The sequence below is a fragment of the Catharus ustulatus genome, chromosome 7 (genome assembly GCF_009819885.2).
Source record: "Catharus ustulatus isolate bCatUst1 chromosome 7, bCatUst1.pri.v2, whole genome shotgun sequence".
Lineage (NCBI taxonomy): Eukaryota > Metazoa > Chordata > Aves > Passeriformes > Turdidae > Catharus > Catharus ustulatus.
In genome coordinates this window covers 22,027,119-22,047,731 of record NC_046227.1, presented here as the reverse complement: position 1 = coordinate 22,047,731, position 20,613 = coordinate 22,027,119, and the positions used below count along the sequence as shown (strand labels likewise).

The window sequence follows — 20,613 nt, the reverse complement described above, 5'->3', positions numbered from 1 at the left end:
GCTCAGTTTAGCATAGGTGATTACTACACAGCACCTGCTTAAAAGATTGATTGTTTTTATTTAACCCTTTAAAGAAATTTTTAAAATTTTTGAAGTTATAACTTATTCATGACCAATTTTAATGAAAAGAAAGGGAAAAAAAATTTGCAAAAGATCCTAGTATTTAAACAAATTTTTATTTCACTCCTGCCTCTCAACAGTTGTCGTCTGCTTCCTCAAATTCTTTTACTGTGGGAAAAACTTCAAAATTAATGTTAGCAAAAGGCTCAGCAGCTGAACAGAACAGTGCAAATTGCTTTTTGACTGAGTTCCTAGTTCTACTGCTGGTTTAATTGATATTTAATCCTTTCCCACCGTTGGTTCCCGTTGTCCATGTCTGAAATGGACTTTCTGCCGTGAAAATTCAACCTTCGATGCCAAGGAGTTAAAGAGCAGATATTTACTCAAGTGCTGAAAGGGTAAAAACTGGTTCAGGGAAGGTGTGGTAACAGGGTGAAAAACTGAAAGCATGATCTACCACTGCTAATGTGTATCCCTTAATGATAGTCCTCTTTTGTCGCATTTATTCATGTCCATGTTTTCACCATACTATGGTGAGTATTACTAATGGTGTTTTTTTCACAGCTCATCCTAATTTATTTCCTGATATGTTTCTATTTCTTCTTTTGGTAAGTGTTTATATTTAAAAAAAATCTCAAATGTCCTCTTTGTTTCAGACCTGAAATGGTGGTTGGTTGGTATCATAGTCATCCTGGCTTTGGCTGTTGGTTGTCTGGTGTAGATATCAATACTCAGCAGAGCTTTGAAGCCTTATCAGAAAGAGCTGTTGCTGTGGTGGTGGATCCCATTCAGAGTGTAAAAGGAAAGGTATAGTAGGCTTGCTTTTTATTTTTAAGATTCTTCACTGAGATTTAATACAGAAGCACTGTACTTGATTTTTTGGAGGCCCATACTGCATTAAAAAGAAACCAACCAAATTCTCATTGTAAATTAATAATTACTTCCAGTTTGTTCTGCATCTTATATAAGTAGTCCTTAAACACACTGGACATCTTTGACACTGTTTCAGTATACATAACCAATCATAATCCTCTCTTAATATTTTGCTATATAGGTGTCACTCAACAGGTTTACAACTAATAATCCAAGTACACATTGTTTTGCATATTACATTTTAGCTACAAAATCTGAGATCAATTACTAACAGATTGGAATAGGTTCAGCCCCTTAACATGTGTACTAAGAATGCATCGATTTCAAGGCATTGCATATGATGATTTTTGTTAAAATTTCTATTCCAAATGTTTCAGGCAATCAAACTTTACAGAGAAGTTGATATCATGCATTTGAATTTTTGAGAAGTGTGCAGATAAATTATTAAGTAGGTTAAATTATTATGAAAAGAGATTAACTTGCAAAGCATATTGGGTTATAGTTGTCCTTTGTTGAAATCTCTTTTGTTCTTGTTTAGTTCTCTTTTTATTTCTTTCTAGCCCCATATGCCATTTTCCTATTTCCTGCCTCATGACAGCAGGGAGCAGCTCTATTATCACCTTCACAGAGCTGTCTGCAAATGTGAGAGGCAATTCGATTTTGCTCAACCACAGGGAGAGTGGATTAGAAAAACTACAGAACGTACAGAAATTGGCTAGGTGGTTTACTGCTTTAAAATACTGCTGAGGTGTTTTGTTTGAGCATGCACTCCCATTGTATTGTAGAATAATTATTGCAATGCGTCATGGTATATATGGATGATATTCATGTAAATTTATAAATATTTTAAAACTGTTCGTCTTCTATAAAACCGTGGTATCATTTCCTGTGAGGCAGATCTTATTAAAGAGACCAAACACTATGGGTTCTATTAATTTCATAGCAGAATGTTCTGAAGCTACAGTTGCATTTTCAGTTGGTTTTTTTTTTTTTTTTAATTCTGAATTTTACAGCAAGTACTTTTATGTAATAGGCAATTGAAAAATTATTAGCTTCTGGTTGTTTGGGAAGTATTAGACAGCTGTATAAATTGTATTCCTTTTAAAATTGCCTAATGAGTAGAAGAAAATATAAGTACTCTTGGGGAGAGGGAAAAATTCAGTAGAACTCTAAATTATTCCTAAATTATTTTTACTAGAACTTCTATTTTCCCATTCCAGTAGAAATGTTGAAATAGGATTCTTTTTGTTTTGTCAAAATATAATTGTCAGGACTGTTACTCATAATTAATTTAGACCTCACTAGCTATTAAAATCATTAGGAAGAAAAGCCTCCCAATAAGTCACACTGCTGTTATAATACACTTGTTCACTAAATGCTTCTTTTAAAAATAATTTTATTGCCACTGTTGTTTGACATAGATGTCTATCTTTGAGATCTTTAAGATCTTCAGTAAAGTAATCTTTGGCATACTTATTTTGAATGTGAATAAATTTTTGTCCATCTAAGCATTTCTCAGTTGCAGCTGCTCTTATGGCGTTGCTGCCAGTACTTGAGATTACTGGAAGTCTTGTAATGTTTGTTTTTCATACACATTTTTAGCTGCTACAGTCAGATTAAATTACGTTCTCAGGTTTCACGTTAAAAAAAATTTACATCTGTCGTGTTTCTGGCAAGTGCATCTTTTAAAGCTTAAAAATAAAAAGAATCTCCCAAATTATGAATACCACTTGTAATTAGCTTCTTGATTTGGAAGATGTGGAATGTGTTTGAGTTTTATGATCCTGCTTGGCAAAATCACACTAAAAAGTGTTGGATTTTAGATGAACTGAGAGAAGAGCAGATATATTGGAGCTCAAGGGGGTTTCTTAGGTCAGATTTTAGTGCTTCATGTGCCTGGCTAACTTATCATGGCACCCAGAGCCTCTTCGTGTGCTGCAGAGCTCGAGCTCAGGCTGTTTCAGGAAAGTATCTGCATTTGCCAGCACCAGCAAATGAAGAACCACTTGCAGAGGTAATTTTTGCGGTGTAGTAACCACTATACTGATGGGCTTTAGCTACATGAGTCCAAGATCATTGCTTATTTATACCTTATACTAGCAGGACTGTCTGGCAAAAAAATACAGTGAACATGTGGCATAGAAGATTTTAATATGGCGTGTTTTGTCTGATATTAGATGTATTTAAGAGCAAAGCCCAAAATAACACATTAGCTAATTTTAAAGCTGCCTCAGGGCAGGTCTATGCCCATATAAATTGCCATAGTTTATGGTCAGTGAAGCAGTCATGGTTGTGCTAGTGAAGAATAACTGGGGCAGAGGTTATTTTCATGTGTCAGGAAGTTGCAGTGAATTTTGATGAGGAACCTCAGGTTCACCTTGACTAGCTAAGACATTAAAAAGCAGTTTGCCCTGTTACTGTAGAAAATGAAAACTTGTTAAGTTCTTTGTTAACTGCCTTGTCTAGTTACACGTTTCCTACATAGCACACGGATGTATGATTGCAGTTTAAAAATAAGAACCGCTGTAATTCTCATCAGTTAAAAAATACAAACCAATCATTTTATGTCTTAAAGCCAATGAGCAAAAATAAAAAGTCATATAAAATCCTTATATAAAAATAAACCACTCATATAGATCTGTGGATAAAATGCCAACTGATTTAATGACCATTTTAGGACTGGGATATTTTTGCATGAATATAGTAGCACACATGAAGGACAAGTAATTCCACATAGTGATTTTACTACTCTACATACCTATTCTTGCACACAAAGTATGTTTTTTCATGACTGTGCCATATTTTGCAATATTTAGGCTAAGAGTGCTCTAGTTGCCTGTGAAATAAACTCTCAACAGAGCAGTGAGTTTCAACTGAAGGTCAGTGGTCTCAGAACATAGAGAGGAAAAGCTTTGTTTTGACTTTTTTTTAGCTTGATTTCTTGAATGAAGTCAAAGTAAACATGCTCAAATACCTGGGTAACTGTTTTTTCATTTTATACTTACTAATAAACTTTTATCCCCTCCAGTTTTTCAATCTGTGCAATGGAAGCTGTAATACGTATTTAGAATATTCCACAGAAGCAGTACTTTCATTAAAGATCTGGAATAAAGCTAAATATTGACATTTCATATTTATTTCCAACATACACTTTGAAATGTCTGTACAGAGAACCATAAACCTTTGCCAAATGTTAAAAATAAATGTGTTTTTTTGGACCTTAACTTAGCAGCTGTTCATCACCTCTCAAGAAAAATATAACTACACTAAACCCACTGTAACATAGTATCTCTAAGTACAAAAGCATTAACTTACTCCATTGCACTCACTATATTGTTAAATTAATTTTTTAAAAAGGTGTGATTTCTTTTATGAAGTGTTTTAAAATTTGAATCTTATTATTACAAAGTCACCATTTAAAATTGTTTGTTCTTTTGAGAGAGTTAACTGGTTTCCCTTGGTTAATAATTACTTGCATAAGGATTGATAAAATATCCAGAATTATGCAGATTTGTACATCTGAGAAACTTGTTGGCACTTGTGGTGTTTAAAAGGATTGGTAGCAAAATCTCTTATTCATACAACAAACTTTGATTTCTGTTGGGCTATATTTTTTTCTAGCAAGGCACTCTCAGAAGTATTTGTAGGAAAAACTGTTGTTTATGGCAAAATTATTTTAATTGTTTGCTGAGGAAAATAGTTGTCTTTGCAATAACTTTTTTATAAATTCTGTTTCAGTCACCTCAGACAGATAAAAACAAATAGGCTATACATCTTAATCTTATGCTTAAACCAGATCCTGCCATGTCCATAAGAGGATTTTGCTGTGGTACTTTATCCTTATCTTAAACTCATTCAGATGGTAAAAGAAAATAAATGTGTACATTTGGGCAGCCTGGTACATCAAAGTATTTCTAGTTGAGAATGATCTCTGCAGATCATCTAGCCGAAATTTGTGCTGAGCATGGTTTCAACATTGAGTTCAGATCAGCTCACTTAGTGTTTTGTCCACTTGGGTCTTGAGATTCAACAGCCTCATGGCAATTCCTGTTCCAATGTTTTATTTTTCTTGCAGTTGTTTTTTCCCCTTTGTATGCATATGGTCAGCAGCTCCCCTTTTCAGTTTATTATTACTGTCTCCTGCCACATACATCATTGAAGAACCTTGTTCTGTGGTCCAAGCAACTTCTTCTGCAATAGGAAGATTTTTTACTTCAGAGAGTCAGAATGTGGGTTGTAGTCTAAATGATTTCGTGCATGCAGTTTCTTTTCATTGGTAGTTGAAAATTACTTTCTATTGTTCAACTTGTGAAATCTGTAGAATTTTATTCTAAAGGGGGTAAAAAGCGTGCTGAACTTTATCATTTGTTATTTTAGTAATTTTTGAAGTATGAAAAAAATTACTCTTTTTGTCCTGGAGGGAAGGAAAGATACATGCTGGTTTTTATCCTCCTTATACAAATGAAGACCCTAAGGAGAGCTGGAGGACTTGTTTTAGCAACCTCTTTCCCCTATTTGTCCATTGGTACTTGTAAATCTAAATGACAACTGATATGTAATTAGTGATGTATATGAGCATTATGGGTTTGTTTATACCTGGTTTCAGTTTTTTTCTCTTCAGAGTAATAGATGGTCATTTTGTTGAGTGCTGACTGTAAAAATGGTGATTTGCTAGTAGTTTTGATCTCTGTCACTACTTTTCTGTTCCAGTTTAGATTAAATTGCCTGTGTATTACCCTGCTTCAGATTGGTGACTTCCATTCTTTTGCTGCAAATCTTCCCAGTTTATCAAGAAATATGTGTGTGAATGGTTTCATAATTTGGTAATTACATGTTAGTCTAAAACACTGAAACCAATAACAAACAGCGATTTAACAATTAATTTCCTGAATTTTGCAATTACCTTCTAGCTTCAAGATTTTCTTCAGCTGAGCATGTTTTCCACCAGTTTTTTTAAAGATTGCATGATTTTAAACCTCCACTCTTTTATCAAAGTGCTATTATTTTCCTTTGAACTTGTCTTTTTCCCTTCTTGGTTTGAATTAACCATGGGATTTAAAGAGACATTGTTTTTTAAGAAGGCAGAAAAAGAGCAAACCTTAAAAGAGATGTGTGGAGACACTAGTGTAATGCCTGAAATTTAAAATAGTCCATTAATAATTAAGTTTGTGAAAAGTGTCAACAGATTGGAGCCACCTAACAGGACTTTTTTAATATACCAAACTCCTCCTCCCCACTTCACGCGCTTGTCTTGATCTTTGCCTTAGTAAGTCTTCCCTAGACACAAGTGAACTCAACAGTCTTTAGGGTGCAGTTAAAAATAAGTAACACATTTGAAATTAGTAATTAAAAGCAATTAACAAAACAATAAATATCACTAGTTTCGTGACATGTCTATTTATTGTGAATTATTATAGAGATAGCATTTAGAAGAAATTTTGTATTTATTTGTAAATTAAAGTATTTTTTAAATGGTACGGTTTTGTCAGAATCTTTTATACCTGGAACAACTTCCATTATTAGAACTGGATTTGCTAATACTTTTCTATTGTAATTGGAAAAATTCTAAAATGGATAACATAACTTTGCAGTATGTAATTGTGGTTGATGTGTCAAGAGTACATTTCTGAATGTTATGCACAGTGTATTGTACATTTGGATACTCTCACAGTACTATGCTATTTCTTGCCATTGACTGGACAGAAACATTGTGGTTTGATTTAGGCAAGAACCAAGTTTCAATAGGGGCCTGGTTTGGAGAGTAAGGAAGTTGTATGTTTGTGCTGGGTTTGGTCGCTGTTGATTCAGTAAAGATTGATGTTCTTTTGCCTGGAGAATCACATTTGTAGGAGATGAATTGTGTCTGCCTCACAGTGTGGGCTACTTGGTGTTTTCAGTTCAGGCTGTGTAAACCTAGGCATAAACTGCATCATTTTATTACTGCCAGTGCACCACTGTTTTGTTACATTTTGTAGAGTGATTATACATACCCAGATTAACATATTTTGCATATTTTACCTCCTATTTTTTTAATGGAGTGCTGAAATTGTTAGTATCAATCCTAATGTTCCAAAATTTGTTATGTGATGTGCTTTGGACTTGTGATTTAATTAAGTAATGTGTGTTTACCTACTAAACCATTTATGTAGGTTACTTGAGTTCATGCCCTTCCCTAAAACAGAAAGTTCCAAGACTTCATTGGAAAGTATTAAATGTTTAATTTCCTTTTGCTGTGGTGGATGTAGAATAGTCCATTTATCTTCATTAAGGCATATAGCTTTAAAACTTGTGGCTCAGCTACATGGGAGTTATGGATGCATGCCCTCACTTGTCAAGATAAATGTATTATGCTGTAGTTCTCTTCCCCTTCCAGTATGGATATTGAAGTTGTACTGCAGATTTGACCACAAGTAAATAATTCTCCAAGGATGGAGAAGGAAAATGCACATACTCCTAGGAATATGTTTTCCAGAGCTAAAATTGACATTTTATAAATAATTTCCATGTTGCAAACTTCAAACTCACAATCACAGCAATTCAGTGATATGCATTTGGCATGAGTCAGTTTCAGTTCTTAGTGCTTTTCATTGGAAATGGCATAAAAAGTACGATTTCTTTGAATTTTTTATGTTGTGGGCTTGCAGGGGACAGAAGATGTTCTTCACTTGTAGTTGTCTAACAGTGCATGGCAGCATAAATAACGAAATGGTCATAAACCTGAACTGCACTTCTGTGTCACATGTTCCATTTCATTTTTAAAGAATCTAGAAACAAACTAAGCAGTTGATAACAGGTCAGTTGCAGGTGATAAAAGAGATTTTAGATGGGACATTACTTCTTTTTTCCACACCTGGCATAACCACACTCTATCCTTTGCAGTTGTCTTTATGCACTGGTATGTTTGTTCATAAACATATGGCATAAACAATATATTGCTATTTGAATTCCAAGGACACAATGCATTTTTAAAGATAGTCACCATATGCCATAGATTCTTCACTGGAAAAATATTGATGTTAGATTTTTTTTTAATTTAGACAATAAAAACTGACTTACGCCTAACTGAAGTTTACCACTGAAATATAGTGGCACTTGAAAAACAGAACTACTTCATTCAGTATTGTTTGGAAATTTAATATTGGAGGGATTTAAGAATCAAGTGTGTAAAGTACTCCTGATATTTTTTTTAATACCCCACAAAGTTATAAAGACTGTTTTAGAAAAACCAGTAATATTCAGTTATTATCAGTATCTGATAGTAAGAATCTAAAGAGCAATAGCATTCACACTTTCAGGAAAAGCTAAAAGAAGTCTACTCTAGAATTCTTAAATAACCTGTATTTTAATCAAGCCATTATTTTTAATAACTGTCTGGAGACTGTAAGAGGCCAGATTTTTGTCTAGCTAGCAGTTGAGGCATCCAGTGTTCATCTTAGATTGTGAGTAAATTTTAATCATTAATTATAGCTGTCCTGAAATTTCCACAGGACATAATAGTAAATTTTCTTTCTAAAAATACATTCTATGGACTCTAGTATGGGCTGTTGACCCCAGACAAATGCTAAAAAAATGCTGTATAGTTATTGTTTTTTAGATTATTATGCATTTTGAAGCTAAGACAGATGTACAAAAAGATGCAGTTTTTATTTTGTATTGGCAGCTTCCAAATATTTAGTATCTATTTCCAAGAACTGCAATTAGTAAAGCATCCATGGTACTGAAATCCACACATCCCACAAGCTAATTATATTTGCAAGGTCAGATTGAATACATATTTTCAGAAAAATAAAGGGTTATATAAATGTGTCTTCTACTTGGCTGTTATATCACAGTTTGTTGATCTGGAGTATAATGTGTACAATTCACAAATTTGTCTGATAACAGAAAGTGGTGTGTGATTGTGTTTATTTTACTAACCAGTATATTCACAGCAATCACTTCCAAATATCTCTCCAGTAAAGATGTGTTAATTACAAAACAGACAAGGTCTTCTATTATATTAAAGCTACTAACAAGAAGACAGCAGGAATCACACATGTAAATAGCATCATCAACCCCTATTTTAGTCCTCTGTTTTGATCTGTGAGTTGCGCATAGACCAAAGGTGCTATTAAAGACTCAGTATATGAAATAGGCAGCATTATATGAACAAAATTTATTCAACAAGAAAACAGACCTTTAACATGAATTTAACAAGCCTGAGAAATTATAAACTCTCATATGCTGCAGATTCATGCAGTGATAATAAACAAAAAAGGAAAGTAAGAGGTTTCCTTAAGCTAGCCAAACTGCTAATGGTTTTGTTATAAGCTGTCTGCTGTTGAAATGACCTCTGAAAAGTCTGGAGACACTTACACAAGGAAAAATTAAATGGTCAGAGTGGTGAAAGAGTTGCACTGTGGAAGAGCATTTTAAAAAAAATTACCTTCAAATTTCTGGAAAACATCCTAATAGCATAGACTTCTGGTTAACTTTTTAATGTCTTTTAGGAAAGGAGTCTAGCATGAAGCTTGGAAACAGATTTTAACTATAAAAGTACATGCTGTGTTATATTATATTACATAGGTAATTTAAGTAAAATGAAAACTTAAAAAATTTTTGCTTGGAAAATACTGTCTCTTTACAACAAAAATCTAAGCAGCTGGATGTTGCTTTGTGCTGGGTTTAATTAATCCTTGGAAGTTCTTTGTTCAAAATACTGTGTCTTAAATTTCCATCATAGAATAAGGGGTGACCATGTTCTGTCATCTGCCTGCATCATTCTGTACTTCGAAATACACGAACTTAGAGGGGAGACTTCAACTTGTACACACCTCCAAGTGCTCACTGGGGCTTTTTTTTTGGATCTTACTGTGGCATAATTAACACCTACTTCACCCATTGCTCATTAGTACACTGGACATTAATGAGTCTATTTATTTTTATGTAATCTTCTGAAGGTGGGACTGATTTATGCTCACTGTGAAAAAAGCAACTAGGAATTCATTTCATAGAAATGAATATGTAGGATTTATTGTTGTATTTATGTTTTTATTGTGTATTAGGTCTAAATTTAGCCTCCAGGTTGCTGAGCATGTTAGTTTCTTTAAGATGGTTGCTATAGTGATAGCAGCAAATTCCTTTAATCTTAGTGTAGTTAAAGTATTTAGTTACCATTGGTCATCAGAGTGCAACTAAGACAAAATATAGCATTTGCACATGGACCTTTTGTACCCCTCTGTAATTTTATCCCTTTTAAAAGCATAATATTTGGTGTTTGTAATTTCAGTTTTTCATACTGGTTTCTCTTATATTTATATTTGTTCTACTTAGGAAATACTTGCATGTCATTCCTGCAGGAGGACAGCCAGAGAGTGTAGTGTATTCCCATGCAGCTTATATCCGAAACATAGTGGAAGTTACTTCTGGTCAGAATTAAGATGTTTGAGCAATATTCAGTATCACTCATAAATAACTCAGGAACTTGTTCTCATATTTTAATGTGAAATTCAACTAATCTGGAAACTCTAACCAAAATATTGAATTTTCTTGAAAAAAAAAAATGACTCAAGCCCCAAAACAAAGCCATGCTGGACAATGCAATTCTTTTTGGATAACTCAATGTTGTCTAATAAAGTTCTCAGTTAAATTCAAGTTTAGAAGTGAGGCTGTTAGTAAGCTATAAAGCAACTCCTTGTCATTCTACTGTACTGCCAAGTTCATGTTTCTTGCTCGTCAGGGTGAATTTTTGCTTGCTTGCTTAGTTTTTTTCCATTATCTGGCTAGTCTCTGGAGAACTGGTGGTGTGCTTTTCTTTTTTTTCTTGGTTTACTTGACTTTTTCGTTTATACTGCCTGTTATGTTTGGGCATTTCCAGGTGTTGATAAATTAGAGCATCTGATTAAAATAGAATACAAAGATACAAAAGCTTCTTACGAGTGTTCTAAAATAGAGAAAAATGGTAAAAAACCTAATTACTTCTTAGTTATGAGAAAAGATGTAGAGATATATAGTATCTGTTTTTGATATTTTTAAGAATTCTTCTAAATGTAATTCCTTTTTTTATAGCATTGGTATCAGATAGCATACTTCTGCTGCATTTTAAATCTGAATTGTGGGTTTTTTATTGTTCAGGGAAAAAATACCACTGGTAGCTCACTTTAATTGGGACACAGCTGAACATTTTTAATAAAGATCGTTTTTGGTAGGTTTCATGCGTGCAATTTGAAAACATGGCATACGCAGGTGGATCTGGCCAGAGGCTGAGAGACCAAGCAATAGCCTTAGTGACCCTCAGTCAGTCAACACCACTTGGGTCTTAAAAGTAAATCACAACAGGTGATAAGGTTGTGGGTTTCTTGTGTTTACACCTGATAATTTTTTTGTTATAAATACTTGCCAATTAATTTCATTTCCACATGAAGGACCTCAATATTTTTTCTTGTAGTCCTAGAAACTGCACATTATTTAGTTATGAATTAATATTTGTGTAAATGGAGAAGAAAATGCTGGAACAAAGTGGAGACTCAATGCCTCTTTCTCTGCAGACTTTCAGTAACAGTGGTTGATTTCTTGTTTGTTTGACATAAAGAAGGTTTGAGTCTAATTCCTCAGAATACCCAACCAGCCATGTAAATGCATCTGTTGTTGTCCAACCCATCATGCAGAGAAGAAAAAAATAAAAATTATTATAGAAAAGCTGTTAAAAGGAGATTTAAGTTAATAACTCTTCAAACATATGCAGACAAGATGCCTGCAGCGTCTGCCTGGTACTGTTTTAGTGGATGTGCAAGGCTGTACCTGCACTGGTACAGGTAATACTGTTAAATACTGGACCCTAAACAAGAATTCTTCTTGCAGTTATGAACCTGTACTGGTCAGGACACAGTGAGAGTGGGTTTGAGTGTATTGCTGGTATGTTCTTATGTTTGTTTCAGCTCCTATAGGTTTTGGCTAGGGGTGGGGATTTGATAGCATGGGACCATGAATTTCTCTTTCCAAAAATTTTCATAGACAAATTTAGCACAAGTCAGAGTAAGATTGAGTGATGGGTTTACATTATTTGCAATAAAATAGCACTGAATACTGCCTACCGTGTACCTTTAAATCATAAATGACCTTGGTTTTCTTTTACTCTATTTTTTACTCCTGAGCATGACACTGACAAGGACTTTTTAATCCATCAGACAGTTTATAGACCCTTTCGTAGTCATAAGAAGCAAAAAGCATCTGACTAGAAGGGAATACATGGGGCAAGTTCCTTGCTGGCTATAATTTTGTTGTCATTTCAAGTATTGTGGTAGTATAATTGATGTGACAGGACTGGGCTTTAGACTTGGTCCCTTAGCTTGTGCTCACTTTCAGTTTTAGTCTCTCTCTGTCATTCATTTTGATTGGATAAGATTTAGGTGACAAACATATGCATAGTTTTGAGGTTTAGAGTAAGTGTACATAAAATTCAACGTTATATGGTGATATAATGTATATAAAACTTACAGTTCTATAGAAAAGGTAATAATTGGTGTCACCTTACAATACAAGGTAGTGTAGTGTGCTGATCACATAGCCAGCAGGAGGTTCTTTTTTTATTAATATTATAATTAAATGATTTTCTGGATAAAGGCCAAAAACAGATGAGAGTTGATTGTGCCTTGTCCACTGTTGCTTGGCTCTATTAGTTGCATTTTCTAAAAAGAATTGACTTGACATCTTGTTTTTACAGGTTGTTATTGATGCCTTCAGATTGATCAATGCTAATATGATGGTCTTAGGACATGAACCAAGACAAACAACTTCAAATCTGGGTCACTTAAACAAGCCATCTATCCAGGTAAACCTAGTACTGATAGTCCTGTAAATTGCGAGATTTATTCATCAGTTTTTGGGAAAGATACTTAAAACAATCAGTTAGAAATTATTTATTGTTCTCTCTATTGCACTTTTCACCGTGCATTTATAGTGATTCATCCATGGACAAGTAGATATGAGGGGTTTAAAACTGGCCCCTAAATTAGCTACCTAAGTGTGAATGCATGTGTTTAATGTGTACGGCAAAGATTCATGGAAATGCAAACTTTTGACAGTGACATAACGTGATGTAAGACAGGTGCTGTTTTCACTCCTGCAGAAAAACTGCTGCTTATCAACATCTCCACTTTCTTCAAGATTAGTTACAAGTAAATTGTGGGAAAAGTTCTCTCTTTTCTTTTTACTCTAAGTTTATAGAGGTTCTTGCTTATTATGTAATCTAGATTAAACCTTGTATTGTGTCTTAAATAGTCAATCTCTGATTTTTATGTAATGCAGTAATTTGCTGGGAAAAAAAGGGGGAGGAGGAAATTCAATGGATAAAATGGATGCCTGATTGACTTCTGCTGTAATGTTTCTTTTGAATACACATTTGTGAAACTTAAATTTTCAAGGTTTGATTTCTGAAGTTGACATTCACTAAAAAGACAAAAGTTTTGATCTTCACTGAAGCAAGCCTTTATTTTGAGAAATAGATTCTGTCCTGAAACAAGTATCCTCAGGAGTGATTAAAGCTTTTATCCCTGACATCCTTCTGCCTCAATGTTTTTTTCCTTTGAAAAGATTTTCCCCTTTACTATGTATTCTAAAGGCATGTGTCCTTGAAACCATGAAGCCCAGTTCCTGCTTTTCGTTCCATTACTTGAACAATAGAAGTAATATTTTGCCAGGTGAAATTGAAGAAAAAAACCATCCACTGGTCAGAGCAGAGCTGAGATAATGGCTGAATTTGTGCTATAAGAGACCTATCCTTTGGGAGGTCCTAGACCACCATACCCCTATCTTGCAAAAGTTGTTTTTTTGTTACTAATACATTGAAAGTCTTTGCTGTTGATAAAAAATGCTAGCAATAAAGCATCTTAAATTTAAAGAGTATCTTCTTCAGGAGCTGTGTTTTACTTTGGATTTTTGAATTGGTCAAAACTGCAAACAATAATGATTATGAAATAAGCAGCTGATACTCTTGATAGGATGTAGGCAAGCCCATGCTTGCATGTTTCAAGGTTTTTCTAACTGGGCTTTTCTAGGCCATGTGTAATGCTTTCCCTTGGAAACCTCTGCAGTATTATTCAGCTTCATTATTTTAAAATCACTGTCACTACAGCGTGGCACATTTTGGCCATGGGATTTTGGGTTTCTGTTATTAAAATGGGTAGGTTTTGTTTGTGTTGATTTTTTGCAAGCTGGCAGTGAGCTATTGCAAATGTAACTGTTAAGATAAAAATCAAAATTTTAAATGATACTCCGTTCCTAAAGCTGCAAGAGCTCTTGCAGTGTTGTTTTGCTTTTATTTTAAGCCATGAACAGAAGCAAACTAAGTACTGATTTCAGCTGGGCTAGAAACAGGACATTGTAAGACATTATCATTTAAAATCTCAGGAAGAAGAATAATAGAATAGTACATGCCTTGGTTTCATTCCCTTTTTGTGTGTGTGGTTTTTTTCTTGTGTTCCCTTACCAACAGTTTTTTTTACAGTTGTTAACCTTTTACATTTTCCCACTATTTTAAAGGGTAGTTTTTGGAAGCAGGGAGGAAAGGGAGAGGATAGTGGGAGAAGGCAAACCTGTTTATCAAATTTTAAGAACTTGAGAAAACTTCTTAGATACCTACACCTGAGTTTATACATTAACGCCCAAACCTCATAGGCAGTCATTTTGAGTGAGGTAAGAAAATGGCAGTGGAAATTACTGCTGATAGTTCCAACTATAAATTCCTTTATTGATGATAAAATCTGGTTTTTACAAGTTAAATTTAAATAAGTTGCACAAGTAATGATTTTCTGTAAGTGCTAATGCTCATAACTTTTTAAAAAACTTTAGTTTTTAATCTTTGTATATGTGTTTGCAATAGAAATCTGTTTCAAATGTATGGGTGAAACCATTTCAGCTTTCATACATATAATTTTGTAATGCTGAAATATTAAGTTGCATAAGATGCAAATACACACTCATTTTGTATAGCTCTAAATATATATATTTAAACATAAATAGGTGGAATGCTTGAAACAGAAGAAGTAAAGCGTACTTTATGTATGCTTTATTGTACCTTGTTTGTAAATGTATACTTCATATGTGAAATTTTATTTGAAAATAGACTCTATTAGTTGTGATGACGTTTCATCATATAATTTTACCTCTCCAAATATTAATGCAACTCACCCTTAAGTCATAAATGTAAAAGGAAATATCTAATGTGTGTGAGCAAAATAGAAAATACATGCATACAGCTATCACTAAAACTAATTTCAGTTGATCAGATTGTATTTGCAGAGGGCATAATTATAGTGATAAAGGTAGTTTGGTTTTTTCTTCATTTACGGTTTAAAAATAAAATTAATCTTAATATTCAAGGTTAATTTGATGCACATTTTCTGACTGAGGTTTTTGCTTGCTTCACTTAAACCCTCTTCATGTTGTACCCTGGAGAATGAACTTGGGAATGTTGACAGTGGTTATAAATAAATAGCAAATAGTCTTTTGTTTGTAGCAGAATATTTTAATAGAATATTTTAATAGGAGTGATAACCAAATGTATTGAGAGAGGAAGAATTTGAGAGAAATATGCTTGTGCATATGTATCGGTCAAATGTTTGAAGGCAGTTGCCATTTTTTCTTATTATAGTTGCTACTGTGTGAAAAAAATCTGTGGTTTAGAAATAGAAAGCATAACTGTCAGTTAATGAGCACAAAAAAAGAACTAGAACCAGGTATACTTACTTCATATCTCCTTATAGTCTCTGTATTTTTTCTTCATGTTTTTTTCTTTTATCTGAGGGATGTTTAAAGATGTTTATATTGAAATTAGCTTTCTCCTGATACTGCTTCATTTCGGCGGTGGGTGATTTAATTCAGTTTCTCCCCTAAATTTTGCAGGCACTAATCCATGGACTAAACAGACATTACTATTCCATCACCATCAACTACAGGAAGAATGAACTAGAACAGAAGGTAATTGTTTCAGCTTTAATTCTGAGTACCAGGAACATTATACAAACATTTAGAATTTGTGGCAATATTCAGATTTCAACAGCTGTTACCCTCAGTAACTATTTTAACTCTCCTGGAATAGGTAGCTTCTCTTCCAGAAAGCACTTGAATGTACAGTCATGGTGGTGAAACTTTCAAAACCACGTTCTAATGACCCTATGAACAGTTTGACAACATTTTTGGTCCTTATGGAAAGTCGTCGTGCTGTTCTCTGAACCTAAGTTGGTCCAAAGTTTCAAGTTTTCAGTGATGAAGCTGAAAGACATACTAGCTGCCTTCAGTTTTCACAGGCTGGAATTCCTGAAGCTAGGAGAATTTTTAACTGTGTTTTCCAGAATGGAATGTATAACCAAGAGACGTTGCGTTTTTATTTGCTGTGAAGGTACTTCCAGTTGGTTGGAATTCCCCAAGATGTCACTGAATATCAGGAAGTAGTGATGTCCTGCATTTACAGAAGAAATATTATGGAGTAACTGACAGCAAATGTTTTTTCTTATTTTTGCATCAAACTTCTTCAAGTTATGTGCAAAATCTAGCTTGAGAGTCTCAACCAGGAAAACAAAAAGAAAGAAAAAAAGCTTATGTATCATCTGCAGAAGTTAATTCTTGAAAAGCTAGATTCTATCCTCTGTGTATGTTCTCTGATATGTCTGTGCATTTTCATGGCCTTGTTAGAGATAGAAATTGATCTCAAAGCTTATGATGAAATGGTCAGAATAGTTTTTTTCACAGAATTCAGACTTGTTGAGTTACAAGTAATCAGAAAAAAAACCAGTTTCAAATAGTGGAGGAGTATGTGTACAAATAAGGAGTTGGAAGGAATGCGTGAAATGCACAACCAGTTTTAGTGCAGTATCAGACTTTCAAGACCTCACTGTTATGGAAAAGAGTAGTTGATTCCACAAAACCAGCTCTCTCAGGAAATTTCGGTGAGGCTTCCACGGGGTTGTTGTTTCCAGTCAAATGCAACAATTTGGCAAATCCAGTCTTGTCCGAAGTTTCAAGTGTGTAGTTTTGTCCATGGCTTTGTGTGAGTTATTACCTTTGCAAGTAGGAGAATAATCTTGACCAAGTTAGGAAGACTTTAATCTGTGAGGCAATAACTCTCTCTCACATTTTTCATGAGGCAGCTTCATACATATCTTAAACCCCCTTCGTGGTGATGGTGATCTGTTGTCTCCATCTGTAGTAAGAAGAGTACATTCTTCATGTATTAGATTAGGAGCTCATCACACCAAACCTTAATTTTAAAATCAAGATAGCCTAGCTAAACTGTCCATATGCAGTTTGCCTACGACTCCTTCTGTCAGTAGCTAAGATCTTGCTAACACAATTATGACACAAACTTTCAACTCAGTTCACATGTTCCAAAGACAGGTTTCTTTGGAAGCTCTCCATAGGATGAAGGTACTTTTATTCAGGTGATAGCAATTACAGGGATTACGAGTTCTCAAAAATGTAAATGTTCACAAATTGAAGGCAAGCTGAAGCTGTTTGGAAGGGTCCTCCCTACAGTCACCAAGTGTGCAGAAGGTCCACAAAACACACTTTCTTTATTAATGAAAATAAAAAAATTGCTGTTATAACTCTTCCTTTGCTCTTTCAAGATAGCATGAAAGTCAAGTTAAACCTTTGTAATAGTGCCTGCATTTATCACTATCAAATCTCTGCACATTTCTATCTGATGGTTTTTATTCTTGTTTATTCTGTATGAGGCAAAGACACAAGTCGTACTTTGGTCACTTTCAAATTTTATCATAACTGTCAGTTGCTTGCTTACGGAACAGATAATCAGTGAAGCCTATGTAACTTTTATGAATTTAATCGACGCGTTAAAACAGTTTCCAACTTTGTCAGAGGCCAAAAGCTTCAACTGTTCCTCATATGGCGGCTAAAGTATTCAATTTGCTCTTAGCCCTGCTACAGGACAATTGTGCATTCTCAACCTGCAGCAAAAGTAACATATCACAGAAAACAAATCTACATATTCCTGTCATAGTAAATGTGACCCATGTTTTCATGCCTCATTTTCATATTTAGGATTCAAGTAGTTCAATCTTTAAAAAGTATGCAAATCTATCTTCTACTCTAGCAGAATAGTTGATCATTGTATTTCCTCTATTTAAACACTAACATTGTAAGATCAATTTTTTTAATATTCTTCTTACTGTAAATCAGTTGCGTCAAAGAGATCTTCATAATATTCTGAAAGTATGCTCTAAAGAGGTTTTGTCTTGCAGATGCTGCTAAATTTGCATAAGAAGAGTTGGATGGAAGGTTTGACACTTCAGGACTACAGTGAACATTGCAAACTCAATGAAACAGTAGTGAAAGAGATGTTAGAACTAGCTAAGAATTATAACAAGGTATTCATATCCTGTAATGATAGTATAACTGTAGCTGTGCTTATGAAGTGAAGAAATTAATTGCTTAATTTCAGAAGGAATTGATTATCACAAGCTTTGTTCAGAATGACTGTAGCTCATACTAATCAGCTATGTGTAGTTTCTGTGTGAAGTTGTCAGATTAGCTCCTCAGGCACTGCCACGACACTTCTTGCCCTAAACTTTTGTCAAAGTGTTTAGCTACATGCTTTGCTTTGAAATATGAGTGATCATATCCATTTTGTATTTTTACTTAGTGACAAGAATGTAAGATTTCTGTGGATCAAAATGAGCAGTTAGTTGTATTTTTCAATCCTTCAGTCAGGGACTGTTTAATCATTGTGGCAGAGTAAAGGTTATCTATCTGTATCAATCTAGTAGATAGGCTATAAGTATTTAGAACACATTCCAGAGCCCAACTCAATGTTCTGTTTAGATAAGAAATTTGTTATTGGTGTTGTAATTAAGAGGAATCACAGCTACTTATACCGCTTATACACACTTGGAAATATTTCTTACAAATACTAGATCTCAACAAGCATTCTATAAATAGTAATCATGTCCGTATTTCTTAACAAGTGTTATTTTTTTAACTCCTTGGAAGTCCTTAGAACCAAAATTCAGTATTACATTCACTAGTTAAGTTAGTGGATGAACTTTATGAAGACACTGCATTTAAAGGCAACATAACAGCATCAAAATAGATTAAAATAAATTACTTTAAACAGTACAAAAATTTTCTGAGATCAAATCTCTAGTAGTTAAAACAGTATAAAAAATGTTGCGTTTGGTTCTGTTTTACTATTTTAGCCATTTTCAACTATCTGTAACTATTGATACCGCTCATTTTAAGGTTTTTGCTTAATAACATTTTGGTTAATATCTGACAATAAAACCATTCATAAGTATTTAAGAATTTTCCTTGATCTCTTGCACTAACACTCAGTAATTAAAACCACGTCTGCTGAAAAGCTGAAATACCTTTCCTTTTGACTTTCTGAAATGTGTTGCTGTTTGATTTTTTTTTTTTTAAGGAACATAATTGTATTTTGAGAATATGGGGCTTGGGGAAAAAGTAAACGAAGTCTGAAACACTGACCTTTTCTGTGTTTCTTTCACAGGCTGTTGAAGAAGAAGATAAGATGACACCTGAACAGCTGGCAATAAAAAATGTTGGCAAGCAGGTGAGGTGTGATGAATTAGAGTGAGGTGGAATGATATGCTTCGTTCATTCTACATACTAATTTTTTAAATGTGCATAGGTGATTTTAGTTCTACGTGCATGATATCCTCAATGCTTCAAATAATAAATTTATTTTTGTTGAAGGTTGTGCAAGGAATGGGACCTTTGACTGTGGGTAATCAGCAGAATATCTGCAAGCTGTGTTCTACATGTTTTTTTATTATATGCTGAGGAGCGGTGTTGAAATTTGGTGTTCCCTTTTCCTTCTTAATTTGTTTTAACTTATTATAAGAGACATAAAGATATCCAAGTGTGTGTCAGAGAGACCTAAACTGGAGACAGGTAAAAAATGGTGGTCATGGAAACAGAGGTGAGGAGGGTGTGTTTGTACATTATCATGGCTAAAGAGCCAGCTCACCCCTGTCTTCAGTTCATGAACACACTGTCAGTGCTTAGCTCTCAGACACACTTGGCAGGTAGGGTGAGTTCCTTTGTATTGGTGTTTGAGGAAAACTGTTTAGGACCACAGCTGAAACCTGTAATACCCACTCAATTCATTCCATCCCTTTGCAGCATTATGATAGAATGTCTTTTTAAAGATTCAACAAAAAACTACTATTCTATATTTGATTTCAACAGTTCTTGTGAGCAAGAGGAGAGCAAAGCAAATTTGTAAGAGCTTGTGTTCAAGAAGGGCAATGGAAACAAGAAATAGCTTTTAAAATATCTAGTGTGTCCTTAAAGAACCAGTACTTGTATTGCTAGTAGCAGTAGAAGAATTTAAAAGATTCTGGATTGCTCTTATGTGTCAGCTTCTAGCAGCAATGTCATAACACATCTGCACTATTGTTCAGTCACTCATGTATTTCTGTAGCATTCAGAACAATGGAGTTTATGCACACCTACACATACATAAATATATACATATAAAATATGTAAGAAGGGTTGTATTTTAAGGGTTATGATGTCATCTCAAACAGAAGTTGAGCTTCACTAGTTGTTACGTGAAAAAATACTCTCTTTTGATACAGCTCTTCAAAAAGAAAATAATTTCTTTCCTGATAAAATTTTTAAGTTTTCTCTAAATTAAAAAAAAAAATTCAGTGAAGTAATTTTCAA

General features: G+C 34.1%; 1 protein-coding gene across 2 annotated transcripts in view; it reads left to right on the top strand.

The window, feature by feature from the left end:
• PSMD14 (proteasome 26S subunit, non-ATPase 14) overlaps nt 1-20,613 on the top strand; it is a 46,155-nt gene that overhangs the window by 24,061 nt on the left and 1,481 nt on the right. For both annotated transcript variants that reach the window (XM_033064786.1, XM_033064787.1), the window contains 5 exons: nt 717-867; nt 12,635-12,742; nt 15,814-15,888; nt 18,168-18,293; nt 19,433-19,495. In XM_033064786.1, coding sequence (XP_032920677.1) covers nt 717-867; nt 12,635-12,742; nt 15,814-15,888; nt 18,168-18,293; nt 19,433-19,495 — 523 coding nt within the window. The remainder of the gene's footprint in view (nt 1-716; nt 868-12,634; nt 12,743-15,813; nt 15,889-18,167; nt 18,294-19,432; nt 19,496-20,613) is intronic.